This window comes from Cryptotermes secundus, unplaced genomic scaffold, assembly GCF_002891405.2.
Source record: "Cryptotermes secundus unplaced genomic scaffold, Csec_1.0 scaffold704, whole genome shotgun sequence".
Taxonomy (NCBI): Eukaryota; Metazoa; Arthropoda; class Insecta; order Blattodea; family Kalotermitidae; genus Cryptotermes; species Cryptotermes secundus.
This window is the reverse complement of record NW_019731232.1, coordinates 73,456-92,142: the sequence shown is the minus strand read 5'-3', so window position 1 is coordinate 92,142 and position 18,687 is coordinate 73,456. Positions and strand designations below refer to the sequence as shown.

Below are 18,687 nucleotides of genomic sequence, written 5' to 3'. Positions count from 1 at the left end.
AAACCCAACATATCAGTGTGTTATACACCATCGTCAGAATCCTATAGTAACAGTCTTATCATGTTATTCAACCCTTATATCAGTTTCTTCCTTGCAATGTATTTCTGTTCTAGCTGCCATTGTAGATGATAGGTTTATGAGTGTGAATGAACTGGTGAAATATAGCAATATGCCAGATCTGAAGACAGCCCAAGCTGGACTCGTTGCAGTTCTCAATGCAGCTGCTGTACAGTTGACGCAGAATCTGACACATCATCAGCAGACTTTGCTTGGACACTTACAGAAACATATTGAGCTGCAGCAGAAGATGTCAAATGAAGAAGAAGCATAGTCATGAACAAACTCATGTTTACTTCCTGAAGACATCTTTAATTGGCTCCCTGCTTACCCTTGCAGCTACATTGAAATGGCATAAAATCTTCGCTGTTGCAGTAGTTGTTTAATATAACTTTTTACCTTCTTTGCTGTATATAAAATAATAAAGAACATTCTTTATTAGAAGAGTTTTTCATTGTTTTGAAGAAATAAATGTATATATAAAAAAGACCTAGGCAATGCCCACCCAGCCTGGTCATGAGAGTTTTTATTGTGAAAAGTAATTGTAAATACAGAAAAGGCCTGGGCATGCACATGTGGCCCTGGTCATAGGAGACCACATCAGACCATAAGGCCGACATCTGTTGATGGCAAGATGAAATTCTAGCACACTCTAAGCTTAAACTTTATAGGGTCTTGGAGACATGATACAATTATGAAGAAAGTCGTCTTCTGGGTTTAGGTGCCGTGTNGGCACCTAAACCCAGAAGACGACTTTCTTCATAGTCATCGCCGTGAAAACCTCAAAACTTACATGATACAATTGTTTGTACAGAGTGTCTTGGAGATATTAGTTGACAGTGGGTTAATATGTTCTGTGTTCAATATGGTGAGGTTAGTTTTATGATGTACAGAAATATTACATGAGTAAAATCAGGCTCTCTATAGAGTAATCTGTATCGTCGAGCTTAGCAATGATAATGATTTAATGTAATTTATATAGTTAAATTAAAAAAAAAATTGCACCAAAACAGAATATTAACTTCCAGGTCTCTGTAAGCCGAAGTACCTGCTACACTTGATATACAGAGTCTTCTCAGTTTATTGTGTATTTCTCTAGCAGGTGTAGCAGCATCCATATTAAAGTGGGTGTTACTGAAGGTGATGGGGAGGGGCCGCAGTGGTTATATTCACAGAATGTGACAGAGGTACTGTGGTTATAATATAAAATTTATTCCACTTTAACTTTTCCTGCAACCAACAGCAGATGCATCAGAAGAATGTTTTTGCTGCTTGATGACGGTCTACATACAAGTATACCGATCATTGAAAAATTAAACATGTTAGAAGCTAAGTTTGTAGCATGCCTGTGTAGAACTTGATGTTTGTTTGCACTGTCTTCTGTTCTTTCTATAAATGAACATGTAATGGATATTAAGACTGCATTTGTCTGGTATATGTCACTGTGATGTGGTGGCCAGTGCTCTCACTGCCCAGAGAACCTTGTATCTGATACCCAGCGGATAAATCACATCTGCATGCTACATTTCTTTGAAAATACTTGATTTTTGGGATTGTGGAAGTCTACAATAAAAGTTCAGGCAAGTTTAACTTTGGTTTATCTCATTCCGGTATAACCCTTTCTTACATGAAGCCTCAGTTGAACTTGATCAGTTTTCCTAAAACTTGCTCTACAAAAAAAATTATGTACCTGTGGGAGCCACCTACATTTAATTAAACGCTAGCCAGTGAGTGTGGACCAGGGCAACTCCAGTGCCCATTGGTTTGCATGCTGCCTGGAGACAGCGTATATAAAGATGCGGACTTCTGACATACTAGCATCAGTCACAGCTACACTTACATCAAGACAGCATAACAAGACTGAGTCACAAAGGATCAGCATTGTCAGGCCTACTCCGTACAGCAGCAGCGAGTCTCCCTGCAGCAACACTGGCAGTTGACTAGCAGTCACCTAGATCTATCAGGAAGTTTACTGCCCAACAGCTGGCCCACTGTGACCTGAGCTTTGCCTGGCATCCATCAGATGCACCTGGTTTCAGACATACAGTCCTTTTCAGGGCCACAGCCTGACCAATTACCGAACACTCTGCATTAGAAATATGGCCCTTTTCAGGGCTCTCAGCACCTTACCGGTTACCGCACACTCTGCCTGTCTGCTCATCTGTATACTCTGTTTACATCAATAAATATGTGTTATAGAAATTTAACGTGATTGTCTCTCCACACTACTGAATTTGACATCCCACATTGCCATGTATTGTAAATCTGACTCAGAGCAGAACTTTTACTGGAAAGCTGTCTGATTTTGTGAACATTTAATGTAGTAGTACTTTGCTATTTTGCCAGCCTGTAAGTCAGAACACATCAGGAACCACTAACATGTAAGGAAGTTTAAGCTTATGCCTATGTTTTCTATATAAAATGGAAAATGTAGATGTAAGTATAATTTTCTTGTATTAGGATGGTACAAGACAACTGTGTACCTTAACATTACATTTAAAATTATATGAAAATGCTGCAGATGATACAAGTACTTGCTGTAGTTCCACATTACAGAGAAGGCACAGCATATACAGAATGACCATAAAGTTCAAATATATTTGGTCAAAAGCCATATAATTATTTCATAATTACATGTATCTACATCTGATGTCACTGTTATCTACCTTCATCTTAATATATGGTTGCTGTGGGAAAGAAAAGTACTTTTGCAATGTCATACTTAGTTTGGTGATTTGCGTGTCACAGAAATGTATGACAACTTGGTATATTCATATTCTTGTCAAAGAATTTGGAACATATGCATAAATGTATATACAAAAAAAAAGTGTCAATTTTTTTTCAGCATTTGGCTACATTTTGTGAAAAAGAAAAAGAGTGAGAGTTCAGAGTGATTTTTAGGACTGCCTTATTATTCCAGTTTAATAAGGAACTGTAAATGTATTGTAGAACACTACTTCTGTGTGGGAATCAACTACCAGTGAACATAAAATAAATTATAACAACCTGGGATTCAGTACAGAACTATTAGGCTTATTTTAGACTCTGTCCAAAATAAGCCTAATAGTTCTGTACAGCATACACCATCGTCAGACTCCATTCAAGTCTATCTGGGATTCACTATTATATACTGGTGGTATTACTGTATTTCTCAGTTTAAACTGCATGAATAATATCTTACACTTATCATTGTTAAACAGTGAATTATGTGAAAATCAAACAATGAATTGCATAGAAAATACTGTTATCTGGGATGTGACTTCATGTAGTCTGATAGAAATTTACTCTGCAAGCTTTGCTTGCTTGGCCTCCTTATTCTTCATTCCTGAAGATGGAGATAATATTTTCTCCAGGATATGAATAAATTTCTGCCAAACCACAGTATGTGAAATCCCAGAAGTTAGAACTCATATTCAGCACCATGAGAACCTCAAATTTTACAAATTAATTGTGTATTTTGTAGTATTCTTAAAATGCCCAAGAACAAATGAACAAATTCTAACCATTACCTCTCGCATCTTAACAGATGGAGCAACTGTGTTGTAACAGAACTGTTATAATAATACACAAGTATACTTCATTTTATATGGCAGTTTGATTCGTCCAAAATGTGTAAATGAAAGCCTTTTCCCTACATAAACTCAGTATTTAATCACTAGAGTTATGTTACTAAATGGTTATTTATCATCAGAATACTTGGTTATTGTCATTTTTTTAATTGTTTTAAGTGAAATAATATTGCAGTAACATAGCAAGAGCATTTAAGCCTATAAATATGTCATTAAATAATAAGTTTGCAATAAAAAATATCTTATTCTTCATTCTCACTCTGTGAGAAATCTATATGTGTTTTCTTATATACTGATTTTATATTGGGAGACTCCCATTAACAGATTTGTGGGTTGAATATGACAATAATTTGGATATTTTCCCTTTCTAATTAAAAATTTAAAGTATGCTATACTGCCATTGTCTTAAGTACATGAAGAATAATATATATGTTTTAATCATTTTTATAATTTAATGTATTAAACTACAGTATCTTTATACAAATCCTAAGTATTTCTGATTAATGTATCTTTTTTTCCATGTGGTGAAGGAAGGTCCAGTAAACCTAGCACACAAAATGTTTTCTAATAGTTCCATGTCCCATCCAAGGGATTATGTAAAGTGTAATTCATGTTGTGTGAAGCCAATTGTATGTAATGAAAGAATGTGTTTGCATATGCACTTCAATAGAGAGTACTGTCATATGAAATTGGTGCTTGTTCCAATGTCTTAAGGCTTATTGCTACTCTACTAATTCATTTTTCCTATCCATTCAAGGTTTGTACAATATGTGACTAGTCTGTCATTGCCTTCATGTTTACTAGACCTTGTGAACTTGATTAGGTTTCACAGTATAACTTACCAAATACAGATAAGTTGTACAGAGAAACCTCATGTGGGGGGAAAGGCACAAGTTAATCTTTCTACCTAGGTGTATAAGTAACATATTAGTTTACTAAAAGGAAAAGAAAAATTTATGCTTAAAACATGACTAGATATACTCATCCAGACAGACTTCACAGACAAATAACTATATGAAAATCAAGGAATTGCACACCATATATATATATATATATACACACACACACACACACACACAAGGTTTATAGTCAATGTAGGGATTCTGAACAAATAAAATAGTAATCTAAAAATTAAGAATTAGAGAATGATGAGGCTTAATAAGATCAAAGAATTTTGAAGGCTAGTCTACTTTAGGATTGGAGTTTCTGAATGTGTAAGAAAGTTAAAGGAACTTTTATCTGGTGTAATGTGCCCCATCTTTGCTGTGAAGTTTGTAGAGACAGTAGGTATGTTAGTAACCTGTTCATTGATTGAAGTTCTAAAAAATTACCTATGTTATAAGGAAACCCTTAAAATAATTATAACTTTCAGCTGAGATCTTTTAATTTAGGATATTTATTAGACTTTGTAATTCAGAGAGAAACAGGTACTACTTAGTACATGTAATCCTCATGCCATTTAACCAAGCAGGATGGTAGTACTCCAGAATTTTATTTTTGAGGGACTAGGTTTGAATCTCGGTCAGCTATTGGCCTGAAGTGTTTTGTGGTTTCAATCAGTCTCTCAGTGTAAATGCTGGACTAGTATCTTCAAAGCTCCAACCTTTGTAGTTGAGGCAGCACTGTTATGTAAACATTCAGCCAACTTCATGCAGTCTCACATGACAATTTTGTGGTTTCCTCATTTGCTCCAACAAAACCCCTAACCCTCAAAGAGTTCATGTCTCATGTTAGCTTCACTGATATTTGACAGTGCTAAGGATTACATCCAGCTGCGCTAAATTATAAAATCTTACAAATGCAGAATTTATAATCAGTTCTCTTATCTGTGTCAGCTTTAGTGAAAGTTTGGAATATGAAAGTAGGGACAGAATTGTTCCAGTCACTACTGTAATACAGTGGAGCACCCTAAATTTGGAAACGTCCAGAAACAGGCCATTTTGGATGGTAAAAGATTGTAGATTTTATTAGAGCTAGGAGTTCATTATAGGGACTGGTAAAAGCGTTTGAAAACAATATATACAACTGATTCTTGCAAGAAGTTTCAGGAGAGTGGCAGAATGGCACGATGGAAGTGTTGGAGATGTTCCAGCATTGCAGAATTCAGGCACATTTTAAATTTTCTGTGATTTGTTATGGATTGTAGAATCACATAAGGGGTTCTCTACTGCATTTATGTTTGGGCACTTGTGACCCGTATTACAGTAATGAGTGTGACAGATGGGCATAGTAAGAGGCCAAACAAGACTAGTTGATTTTCACCAGATTACCCTTATGTCTTCTGCCATTTAACCATTCCCATGCCATAGAGATAGAGAAGAAATCTTCATGGAGAAGTCCCTACTGTTTGAAAGTTCAGTTCCATTGGTTAATAAATTTAATACAAAGACACCTATTACCTAAAGTTAATGACTGAATCCAGACATGGAAGTGTAAGTGCTATTGATATAAGTACATTACCATAGGTAAAAAAGGTAAAGTTATCCTTGTAACAGGCTGAGAAGGCCCATAAGAATGTGAGACATCAAGGCTTCCACATTTTCTCTGGGCAGCTCACAGATGGCAGTAAGGTTGTAAGTCTTAAGCGCCGGTTGCCCTTTACCTCCCAGGAAGTTTCCTGGTACTAATTTCTGTTAGAGGCTGTGTCGACCCCAGGGTCATAGTGCAGCTAGAAGGATTAGGTAAATTGAAAGGTTCCACCTTATTGGGACACGTGACATTCCAGCTTGTAGCACCGTGCCTCAACCAACTATGCTACGATGTGCGTTACATATAATTTGAATTATTTACAAGCACACATTTTTCTACAGTTTTTTATAGTTAAAAAAATAATTGTTCATAATATACAGTGGACTCCCATTCATTGTGCCTTGATTTAAGGTTTCCCCTCATATTGTATTCAATTGCCTAAGCGAAAGTTAATAGTTAATGTTAAATTATCACTATTTATGAATTTCCTAAGTGCAGTGTTCAAATCCACTGCTCCTACAGATATCTAAAAGGGGGTTTCACTGTCATAACCATATTCAGGCATCTCAGAACTGACACACCAAAAATCAACTGAAGTGTTCCTTTTTGAGATCACAGCTTTCATGGAATTTAGGCATTTTAAATAAATATTAACATTGTGGATCACATTTACATTCTGTAGATGAGCCATATGGTTTGTTAGAGACAGTATGCATATTAATATTCTATAAAAATGGCTGAATAAAAAATCATGCAAACATCTTTGCATATTGGTAAAAAAAAGTCACAACTTTTATGTAATTTACTGAGCACAGCCATAACATATGAGGAAACCTCATATGTACAAGGCTCATATTTGTATGCAAAATTTCTACAGTTTTCTTTAGTTTCATTGCTAAGAGCTGTTGCTGTGCATCCACAAAAAGCCAGAGGTTAGAGAAAGCCACTTCTGTCAGATCCTTAACCATAATAACGATAAGCCAAGTTCTTAAGAAACTAGAGTGAAATAAAGATCATCCATTTTTCAAGGGCTACGAATATTAACAGCAGCAAGAACAAGAAAGCATTGAAGCCAGATGAAATAAGAAATGAGCACCTCAAAACCACTACTGAAGATCTAGTGGTCACCTGCACCTTGCTTTATAATAAATGCCTGGAACATGCAAACATTCCTGATGCTTCACACTACGCAACAGTGACGACAGTAGCATGAAAGGGCTAGGGAAAATTAGACAATCCTTATATTTATGTGGATGTAGCATTGCTGTTCCTTCCAATCAGAGTGCTCCAAAGTTGTCCTTAATTCCATATCATGCATAGTATACAATGCAAACCTGGACAGACATATCTTCATGCCAAGTAAATCATTCTTTCATGCTGTGAAACAGCTGCAAACTGAAATATGCAATGCCATCAGCTGACTGAAGGGCTGTGTATATGGGCTTTTGGAGAATGATGGAAAAGCTTTTGACAGATTGGACAGGAGAAAGCTGATGTAGAAATTCCAATCAGCACTGGGGAAACAATCCCATAGTACTTATTATTATGGATATCTTTGGATTTTTTTACTAATCACCCTACAGTATGCAGAATAGAAGAATATCATTTTTTTAAATTCTTTAAATTTTTGGTATTTTGGTATATTTGCTTCTGCTTCCTGTTTTGATTTTTTAAACAAGGGAGGGGGCAGATACCTGATTCCCCACCTTCTGGCACCAGTGACAGCAGTTTCACTGTATATTATATGGTCCAATATGTCATTTTCACTATCTGATTTTGTTCAGTACTTGAGATGTAGTGTCTCCAACGCTTCCTAAAGATGCTTCTGTTTCTGCCCAAGCTTCTTATGATTGCAGTTCACTGATGAAGGGCTGACAGACGAGTTAAAGCCTCAGCAGCGTCTAGTTCTTCCCTGTGGTGCTGTCCACCTGCCCAGTAGTTCCCTGCATCATTTGCTGAAATTTAAATATTTTTTTTGTAAATATAAATCTTACAGTAATATATCCTGTGGAGATATATTTGTTAGTACTAAATGAAAAATTGTTAACTAAAACAGAGACTGAACCCAGAATCTGTCGTCTGAAGGATAGCAGATCCTTTTACTCATATTTCTTAGATTTGATCCACGAGCTTGTAGTTGTTGTTGCGTGTATCAAATTGTTCTTGCCTGAATCCCATATTGGTTACACTACCACTGAGATCAATGTGACTTAATCTATATCATGATTTCAATTGGCATTGCTTTTAATTGGAAGGAAAGGAAAACTGATGAACCGATAATATAGAATCATTGTAGGTAATGGATTGGAAAGGATATGAAAGGGGACAGTTACAGTTTTAATCCTGTTGCTGTGATATTTGTTTGAAGTTGAACAAACAACCATTACTGTACAGTGTGACACTTAACTGCAGTCCATATCAAGAAATAATCATCTCCTTTTACTACATCAATCAACTTCATCCAGTATGTTATGAAAATGCATTTTTATTGCACGTTTTCCATATTTTTACCCCAAAATTGCGTTATCTCATGAAAATAATATATAGCAAAAAGGCTGAAGTACTATCCCAGCATGTACACAAAAGGACTGAGAAAATGTGAATAATTCGGGACAGAAGTTCTCCAGGCCAAGTTACAAATCCGGAATATTTCATGTGCTAACGTGCTAATAATTGAAGTGTGACATTCTGAGAGAGATAGAAGGAAATGTGAATAGGGTAACAATCACCAGGGTCAAATATTTCTTCTCACTGAGGAGTGCAAGAAGATTGAAATTTCTTTCAAAACTACTATTACCTTAGATCAAACCTGATTCTTCCTCCTGCCATAAATTTGGGAATAAGGTCCTCACTTGTTTTAAGAACACAGTGATATGGAATTCTTGCCACACATTTTGTGTATAAAAATGTTGAGTTAATCTAACAAGTTTTCAGCTGTTCAAACTAATTGTAAATTGTTTTAAATCATCTTTCACTCTTAGTTCAATATATATGAGAATTGTGGTTCAAATAGGTTTCAACTTTAACATTAACTTACCTGTTACATTCCACTGATGAGCCTTCTTCATTTCACAGGTACTTGATTGCCATGTAGCATTTTTGGTAGACCATGCAACGTAATTTTGCCCAGGCTTGAATTTGGCCGCACTTTCTAACCATTTTGACAATTCTAGAGGACGATTTTCTCCTTTTTTTTGTCGCTTAGATTTTCTAGCCAGATTCTCACAACCATTCTTCACATCACTTTCTATAACACTATTGTATCTTGCATTGACATCAGTTCTGTGTTTTCCAAAATCTACACTGTCACCTTCAACGTCTTTGTGGAATTTTTTTGCTTGCCATGATGACATTGTATCTCTCTGCATGATTGTGAGTTTTGATGATGGTTCATGGCAAACTTCTTGATCTGTCAAATAGTTTTGTATAACACAATTTTTATGTTTACTGCTGACACCAGAAGAAGTCTGGTCAGGAGGAACTACATGTCTTCTTCTTACTATGCTTGTCATTTCAGCCTGTTTAGTTGACGCTGTAAAATTGAAGCACTGTTCATTATGAGAGTTCTGAGATGTGTTTCTTGAATCTATGTTTTCTGTTGATACTGCATCAGATGAAGTTTGTGTGTTTTGATGATACAGAGCAGAATAGCTGTGATCCATAGCTGTGGCATTGATCATATTAGATAGAGGACTAACAGTTGATGCAACTCCGCTGATTTCGTTGTGCTCTAGAAAAGAACAAATATGGAAACCAGCTTTCATTTTACTTCTCTACTTGCCAGTCTTCATATTAAATCTTTTCCACAGTTTCACACTTTATAACAGTTTATTTGAAGAGGAGGGGGATGGTGGAGTGGTGTGAATTAGTTTATAGAACCAAAAATGTCTAATGGATAATGTGTTTTCTTCATATTCACATGTTTCATGTAACATTAGTACTTATGAATTTTGTATCTTGGAGCCCATCTGGAAGGTCAAAGGCAAATGATCTGCCTACTGGCAGCATTAGTAACACCTGCAACCAATGAATGCATCTTTCTGTTGGCTCACTGGATTACTATAATTTCACATGGCATCATTGTGATTTTATTCTGTAGTTGACAAATTTGAATGCAAGATGTCCTAGCACAGTGGCTTTACTTTCATTAAATCTTTCCAATATATTTGTGTATTAGGGACATACGTAGTAGAACATAGTTGCTTACCTGTATCAGAAATGTCATTTTCTTCCCAAATGCTGTCATCAGAACACAGGCTGAACTGCTCCACATTACCCTGAGCTTTTGTATTGTAGCTTTTGATCAGATTGCCCCATGTGTGGTGGGGAGCTTCACTTCCTGCATTCTTCAGTTTGCGACGCCAGTTTGCAAACCAGTTACATATCTGCAATATAGATTATTACTAGGTAGGATTTGAGGTTTGCTGGTCATGGTAGCCGAGAGGTCTGAGGCATGTACTGTCTTTGTTCGCTCGGAAGCCGGGATCATAGGTTCGAATCACACACAAAACATGGATGTTTGGTATTTGTATGTGTTTATTCTGTGTTTGTGTTGTCCTGTGTTTAGGCAGAGGCCCTGCAATGAGCGGATCACTCGTCCAAGGAGTCCTGCTGTCTGTAAAATGATCTTGAAACTGAAAATCAGAGGCAAGGGCCAAAGGGGGTTGTAGAGCCAATGAAAAAGGCTCTGAGACTCTCATAGCAGAGGAATATATCACCTTCACTTTTAGGGCTGAAGAGCAGGCCAAGCAAGAAATCAGCATGAAGCAGGCAGTAGGCCAATTATTAATTCCTGGAAATTGTTCACAATTATGTCATTAGGTGATGCCGAATAAACTGTGGGGGAACTTGGTGTAAAATTAGGCAAGACCTGCCATTTCTGAAGGGTTCTGACTGTGGTGTATTACGCACATGATTGCTGAGTTTCTGGACTTTGTGCCCAAGTCATTGTGTTCTTTTAGAATACAAGTCTCCGACATAATTGGTTCAGGTTACACGAATCAATAGATTCACATAAATACGAATTTTTATTAAAATATTTGGGATGCTTTAAATTCTAATATCATTAGTACTGAATATACATGGTTTATACATTATAATCTGGGCCCAGATTTTGATGACCTGAACATATTTAAAAAATGGCCTATAAAATGGAAAAAATCCAGAAAAATAACCTAAAATATGACCCAAAAATGTAATATGATATGTTAAGATGCATAAGTAAAATTGGAGGTTGTTCTTTTTGGAGGGGGAGATTAGTTGACGCCCCTTGTCAGCATCTAAACTGTATGACGTCGATCGTTAGTTAGTTATTGGAGAGGGTGGGTTTCCCCATGCACTTAGACGTGTATTGGTCCATTGTGCTTCCCTCTATGATTTCTACCAGTCTCTATATCCTACCGGTATTGGTACTTACCATCAGTCCCGCCCAGCCAGCGAGACCGGCTCTACTAGCTGAGAGGTATCTATAATGCTTCCCCCATCTACCAGAGGTATTAGAGACTGCTGTTGGGCGGGAAACGTCCGCAATTTGGCTCAGTGACCTCCTTTTGAAGATATGAGGTTCTTTTACGTGCCGTAAAGCTACGACACGGGACCCACGGCTTAAAGTCCCTCCCGGAGGACTTGTTCCCTGAATTTTTCCGCCCTTAAAAATTCGACGACCTCCGCCGGGTATTTGAACCCGCGTACTACGAGTCATGAGGTGGGAACGTTACCTCTAGACTACGGAGGCCGCTTGTATGACGTCGATGGTAATGCGATTGACGAATGATGAATTGGAAAGAATTTGGAAGGAAACTGTTGTGTCGTTATCGAGGTACTATCCCGGCATTTGCTTGGAAGGACTGAGGAAAACCACGAAGAACCTCAGTCAGTGTAGCCGGCATCCAGTCCTAGATTCGAACTGAGTGCCTCCCGGATACAAGACTTGAGTGTTACCGCTACACCAGCCTGCTGGTTATGGTCACTGAAGAATGCCGTGTAGTGTGGCAAAAGTCCACCCATATTTCGGAGGAAAATTCTGCCCCCCATCTTCAGGGATTAAAGGTAAACTAAGCAAGAATCAGGAGGCAAGCCGAGCGCTTAAGCTTCAACACTGAAGATGGAGACAATACGTTCCTCCGAAGTATCGGTGGACTTCTACCGGAATACATCACGTTAAATTCGAGAAGACAATAGTGTATTATGGTTTGACATCACATGTTTCGTTATTCGTTTCGTCATTTTAATTAAATTTTCTAGATTATTTCTTTAGTTAATCTTGCTCATTTGGCAGGTGTCGTTAGAAGAGTTTCCTTGGCCGTTTGTCCACTCGCTTGGTTAGCCATACCTGTATGTAGGTGAGCCCTGTCTGAACGGCCAACCCCTTCTTCTCGTCGCGGCTCGGGTACGGGTGATCCCTGCGCCGTACTAACCAACTTTTCAGGAAACGCTTTATCTCCGGTGTAAACAGACGCTTCGTGTGGCGATGGTCCTCGAAAGGTCGTCTTCATGGCACAAAACAAACCCATCTTATCAAGGATCAAGTTACAGCTAGACGAAAGATATTTATTTATTATTCGTAAGCGAGACGTTTATGAAGAAACGTGAATTAGAAACCAATTTTTTTTACAGATGAAGAAAGCCCCAGAATACTGTTACAGTAAGGCAGAAAGGAAAATTTGAATTTTTTGAAAAGTATAAAATAGATAACCCACACAATCCTTTTACTAAATTGAAATTCACTTGGGTAAATTATCATAAATATTTACTAATTTAAATTAAAACAAAATTTGGTTATATTAACATCGAAAGAAATGGGAACAAATGTAGGGGTTGAGGTTCTCACAGCTTTTGTTATGAAAAGTTCTATCTTGTGGGATATAACACTCTTCAGTCCGTTTCGGAGGAACATGTAGCTTCCATCTTCATGGCCGAAGCTCTGATTCTATCTGCTTCAAGGCGATTTCTTCTGTGACTTACTCTTCGACTCTAAACGCTGAGGCGACATGTACTTCCGAAATATTGGTTGATTTTCAACGGGCTACACGCGTTACATTCCAGAAGATAGGATTTTTAATGAACAAAATGTTTGGGTTTAAACGTTATTTTATATCTTAAAATACATATGTAACATATTTAATGTCAAATAACGCAAAATGAAGGCATTTCTTCCATATTCTGACTGTCAAAAGCGGTTACGTCCCTCGTCGGATAATTTTAATGGTAAAGCCGATGACTGAAATCTGTTTTAGGCATTTAAATATGAATATTTCAGATTTTTGAGTCAATAATTTTCTTCTAAAAGTAGTTTATTATGCAAAAAAATGTGCGTAACACAAAATATATTGAAATCCACAGATTTTAGTAAAAAACAGTTGAAATGTGGCGTATATTAAAGAAAATACAAATACAAATTACGTATTTCTCTTCACAGTGCTATCTTAAATGTAACAAGCTTTACAGTAACAGAATAGAGACTTAAATAACTCCAAATCACTTCCAATGAGATATAAAGAATTAAGGACACCAAATGATCACATATGTAGCTTCACAAAAATTAAATACACATTTTCATTCTTGTTTAGATCAATTTGATGCTTATTTCATGTGTTAAAAGACCGGTAAATTCAGGAAAAGTGGAGAGACACTAAAATAACACATGTTTCTAGCCACAGAGACAGAAAATCTGCGTGAAATATAGATTATATAGTTGGATCAAATTAAATTTTAACGCTAGAATATTTCTCCATAAGGATGGATAAAATAAAAATGAGGTATAAGAGATAAATAAATAGAACAATGCAAAATAAAGTCATACACAACTAACTAACTAACTAACTAACTAACTAACCAACTAGCTCCATGGAGCTGAGTACTCCTTGAGAAGCCGCCAGTCGCTGAGCTACTCAAGAATTTCCCAAAATTTTATGGAACCTGTAGGTTTATTACTATGTTCACAAGAGCCCTCCACTGGCTCCACTCCGCTGAGCCAGATAAATCCGGTCCATACTACATCATCTTGTCTCTCTAAGATCCATCTTGATATTATCCTCCCACATACTTCTTGGTCTTCCTTGTAGTCTCTTTCCCTCTGATTCTCCCACTGAAAACCTATACACATTCCTCTTCTCCCACACTCGTGCCACATGCCCAGCCCATCTCATCCTCCTTGACTTGATCACTCTAATTATACTTGGAGAAGGGTACAAGTTATGAAGCTCCTCATTATTCAGCTTTCTCCAACCTCCCTTCACTTCATCTCTTTTCGATCCAAATATTTTCCCCAGCACCCTGTTCTCAAACAGTGTTCCTCCCTTAATGTCAGAGACAAAGTTTCAAACCCTCACAGAACTACAGGCAAAATTATAGTTTTTATATTCTCGTTTTTACTTTTCTAGACAGCAGACGAGAAGGAAAAAACTGAATGGTAGCAAGCATTACTCAATTGGATCTCCTCTCAATTTCCTCCTGAAATCTAAACTAAAAGTTCGCAGCACGGCAAATTTCTATTTTTCCTTAACACATGCGAAATAGTCTGTTTTGTATCAATTCGGGTACGCTGATCACAAAAATGCCAGTAAAAAGTTTGTAACGTACAAGGTTTTTTAATCATATATTTCCTTCTTGTGCAAGACACTGGCTTATATATTATTTATTACATAATTTGAAATAACGATCTAATTAAATGATAACTAAAGTTTGTTCACAAACAAAACATTCTTTATCTCATATCGTGGTTGAATAACATTTTAAAATTAATAATGAAATAATAAAAAATAAAGAATTTTCAGTATTCAAGTTTATAGCTCAATACACAAAACTGGGATGTGATGGAGAATTCTTATCTCCCGATTTGGGGTCAGCTTATCGGATTTAACTGGTTTTCCTTTTCTTTATGTTTCTATAATCTTACTGATTAGCGTTGTACAGGACTACATAATGATGAACGAACAATGAACTCATGTCGAAAAGGAATTACATATAATACGGGAGGAATAAGAAATTTTGTAAACCAAAACTGGGATAAGACCAAAATATACTTTTAGCCCAGCTTTCATTTTATGAATGTATCACCGCTATCTGTGAGTCGGTTGTCTAGAAAATATGGGAGCCTCGACGTCTCATAACCCTATGGGCATCTGCAGCCTGTTACAGGGATATCTTTGCCTTTCTTTTACCTCTGTGGATAAGACAGATGGATGAATGAATGAATCCTGTATCGGCCTACCTGTATCGTCTATTCCTCAGAACCCTTCCTGCAAGATGCTTTCTTTCTTGCTTGCTGGTGCACATAAGTCTTGTGCTGGAATTTTCTTCCCAAACCTTTCTGGATTTCCCTCCCTCTTCTGTGTTGGCATCGTTAGTGTCAGTGTTCTGGCCCTTTTTCAATCTCTTGAACACGTTTATCTCCTTGTTATTCTTACAGCGATTATGTTGACGGTGGTGCTTGTGGTGGTGCCCGTGACGGCGGTGATGTTGGCGATGGTTTTGACATGAATTCGAATTTTCCGTTACCATATTTATAAAGAAGGCAAGAAATAAATCAAAGTCACTGTTTCTTTAACTTTATGATTTTTATCAGCAGTGCCAGCTTCTTACCGAAATCTCGGAAATTTAATATTCTTGAAAGGATGCTTAAGATCGTTGTTTGAATTGAACCACTTTCCATTCATGTTTCTTCAAGCGACCATGCCATTCTTCTTTAGGCCATGTCTCTCTTATGTTTTTCTTAGCCATAATAAAACTCCAGAACTGTAACTGACAGAGCCAGAAATTAGATTCCAGAAATGTGTTTTATGTATACTGGATATTTAAGAACACATTGACCTAGTTCCATAGCACAACGTCCAAATGAAGTAGGCTATAAAAAGCATATTTTCTGTCACCGCTAAGAATCACAGTAGGGGATCACTTCGCAAACAGGAATCACAGTAGGCTGTCATCGCATTTGTGTGTGTGTGTGTCTGTGTGTGTCTGTGTTCCGTGTTTTGAATTTAGCATCACTTGTAAGTAACCTACAAATTTAAATGTAAACTTTCCATACTAATTAAAATGCCTATGCATTACGGATTATTTTTCCGTAATCTTTAGGCGGAAGGAAATATCTTATACCGGTATGCTGAAAGATGAGTGTTTAATTTGAATATCATGAATTACATAGCGTCGCAAAAGTAATAGCCTACACCAAGGTTAAATATTAAAAGGAATGTAGCTTCAAAATGGCGGAGTGAAATATATGTTCTTCAGTAAAACGTGTTATCATGTTTTGAGCGCTTGGAATTCGAATAAACACAAACATTTTCAAATAAAATAGCTAATATATATTTTTAAATGAAATTTCGGTCTTTTTTAAAATGCAGACATTCTAAAAACTTCAAAACATTACTCGGTTTCTACCACTACCACCACACTTGTCTTGATGTCACATGATTTAAAGATGGCGTCTTGAATTTTTTTCTTTTATAGGAAGTCTTGTAAAATTAAACAACATTTTATAGGAAAGATGTGAAAAGTCTTAAGGTATCTTATTTAAAAATTGGTTTTATAATCCATCCTGAGATATTTAACTTACGTAATTCACATAATCACTTAGGAAAGATAACTTCGAAAACATTATTTTTTGTAGCATATAGTCGGATGATTCCATTTGGGAAATGTGAGATGGAAAGAAGCCAAACATTTCCAGCTTTATGTTTTGATGTTTTACGAAGTACGTAATTATAACAAGAAGACAATATATTCCAAACATTTTTACCAGTAAATTTAAAACGTGTTTTAGTTACAATTAACATTCTAGATTGCATAATTTGTGTGTTAGGTTTGAAATCATCAGATTTATATCAATACATTGTTTGACTTCAGAAATTAGAATATAATTCATAACACACTTATATTGTTTGACTTCAGAATTTAGAATATAATTTATAATCAATTTATCTTTATTATACATATTTTACTGTAAAACACTAATTAAATATAATTTACTTTACCAACTTTCTTAAAGTGTAATATATTTAATTTTTTATTTTATCGTTATTTACATAAAAATGACGTGAATTATGAGATAATAATTATGGATATCAAGCTCTGTCGTCTTACCTTAAGATCTGTATCACTCAAGATGGCGGGGGTGTGGCCTTCTTCTTGTTGTTGCCCGCTGTTAGTGATCTTGTGCAGTAGTCCCCAAACTGCAAAGATTGTACTCCACTCGTGAACTCGCTCGCTCGCTCGCTCTGAACCACCAGTTTATTTCGGGACTGTGGGCCTCCATTGGTGAGATCTCCCGCACTGTAACCAAAATCATCTTTTGCCTACTACATATTTATCACGTATTTAAAGCCGTAGAAAGATAAAAACGATAAAACAAAAGAATAAACCTTGGATGTACTGTCCGTGACCATAGCTAATAAATTTTACGCGCAGAAAGGTTGCAGTGGAAAACCTAAAATTAAATTGAACGTACGAAGGTACGTAGGTAAGATCATAAAGGCAGAATCGGTTATAGACTCGAAACTTCCATATTAGGCATCTGGATATTTCCTCTGCAAATTTGTGAGCTAAAGCCCTGTAGGAGTAAAACAAACAAGTTAGGACCTACGAGAGCTGTTCTTTGCATTTTCTCCCTCTTACGCCCCGTCAAGTCTCTTGCGTGTGGCGTTATATGGTAGAAGGAAAGGTAAAGTTATCCCTTTGCTTAATGAAGCACCAGACCATGAATAGACATGGCAGTAGACGTCGGCAGCAGATGGAGGTGAGTGGTCAGACTCAAGCCCCGGCCACTTCACCCCTGGTGAAATGGTCTCTGGTACCAATTGAATAGGAGGCTGGGTGGGTTGGACCCTGTGGAGAAGAGAATATATCTTACCCATGCCAGGAATCGAACCTCAGCAATCCAATCCTTAGCTCTTCGCTATACCGACTGGCCTATCCCAGCTTCGTGGTATCATAAATATATAGTTAAAGGTAAAGTTGTCCATGTGCTTAACTAATTAAGCACTACGCCATGAAGGCGTATGGAGAGTGGATGTATAGATCCACGTTTTCTTGACTTCGGCACTAGTGGGAGGTGAGTGGTGAGCTTCACGCCCCGGCCGCTTTACCCCCGAGGGAAGAGCCCCCGGTACTCGTTGTATAGGAGGTTGGGTGGATCCGAGAGTCCATCTGCATGACTTGGAGAAGAGAAAATTCTTGACCCTACCAGGACTTGAAGTCTGACCCCTCCGCCCTCCAGCCCGTAGCCAATCGCTATACCGACTGAGCTATTCCGGCTGCTATAAATATATAGTTAATAGTATAAAATAATAAATGATTAGATTTCCCGTCGAATTCTCAGCGGGTATTATACTAGAAACTTATGTTGAATTTGGTTTTGCTTCAATGCTCCTCAAATGGCGTTCTTCGCAAGAATTAGAGAAATTATTTCGTAACGATTCTTTTGTTAATTTCAGAAACACAACTGGATTTCGGTCGTTTAAAATGGCGACGGATGCAGGTGACACAGGCACATGTAAGGCAAAACTGCTTCTGTGCCTAGGGCGTGACCCACAGGGGGAGTTGACCTGAAGCTTGATGCATTTTAACTTCGGCATTAGATGTGTGATTATGTTCA

General features: G+C 37.1%; 2 protein-coding genes across 5 annotated transcripts in view; one reads left to right on the top strand and one right to left on the bottom strand.

Moving 5' to 3' along the window:
- LOC111866602 (39S ribosomal protein L10, mitochondrial) overlaps positions 1-498 on the top strand; it is a 7,607-nt gene extending 7,109 nt beyond the window's left edge. The window contains exon 5 of the mRNA XM_023855721.2: positions 114-498. Coding sequence (XP_023711489.1) covers positions 114-331 — 218 coding nt within the window. The 3' untranslated portion in view covers positions 332-498. The remainder of the gene's footprint in view (positions 1-113) is intronic.
- A 5,748-nt stretch (positions 499-6,246) lies between these two features.
- On the bottom strand, positions 6,247-17,260 carry LOC111866595 (homeobox protein 2). Of its 4 annotated transcripts, none has more exons than XM_023855702.2 (6): positions 17,178-17,260; positions 15,307-15,836; positions 12,427-12,583; positions 10,303-10,480; positions 9,133-9,825; positions 6,247-8,050 (listed from the first exon to the last, which is right to left on the bottom strand). In XM_023855702.2, exons 2-6 carry the CDS (start codon positions 15,594-15,596, stop codon positions 7,953-7,955), a joined length of 1,416 nt encoding a protein of 471 aa, XP_023711470.1. In that variant the 5' UTR covers positions 15,597-15,836; positions 17,178-17,260; the 3' UTR covers positions 6,247-7,952. The 4 variants fall into 4 exon arrangements, with proteins under 4 accessions (XP_023711470.1, XP_033608243.1, XP_023711473.1 ...); XM_033752352.1 differs by having other exon boundaries at positions 15,307-15,830; positions 17,178-17,212; XM_023855705.2 differs by lacking the exon at positions 17,178-17,260 and adding an exon at positions 16,465-16,514 and having other exon boundaries at positions 15,307-15,830.
- Between the last annotated feature and the right edge of the window lie 1,427 nt (positions 17,261-18,687).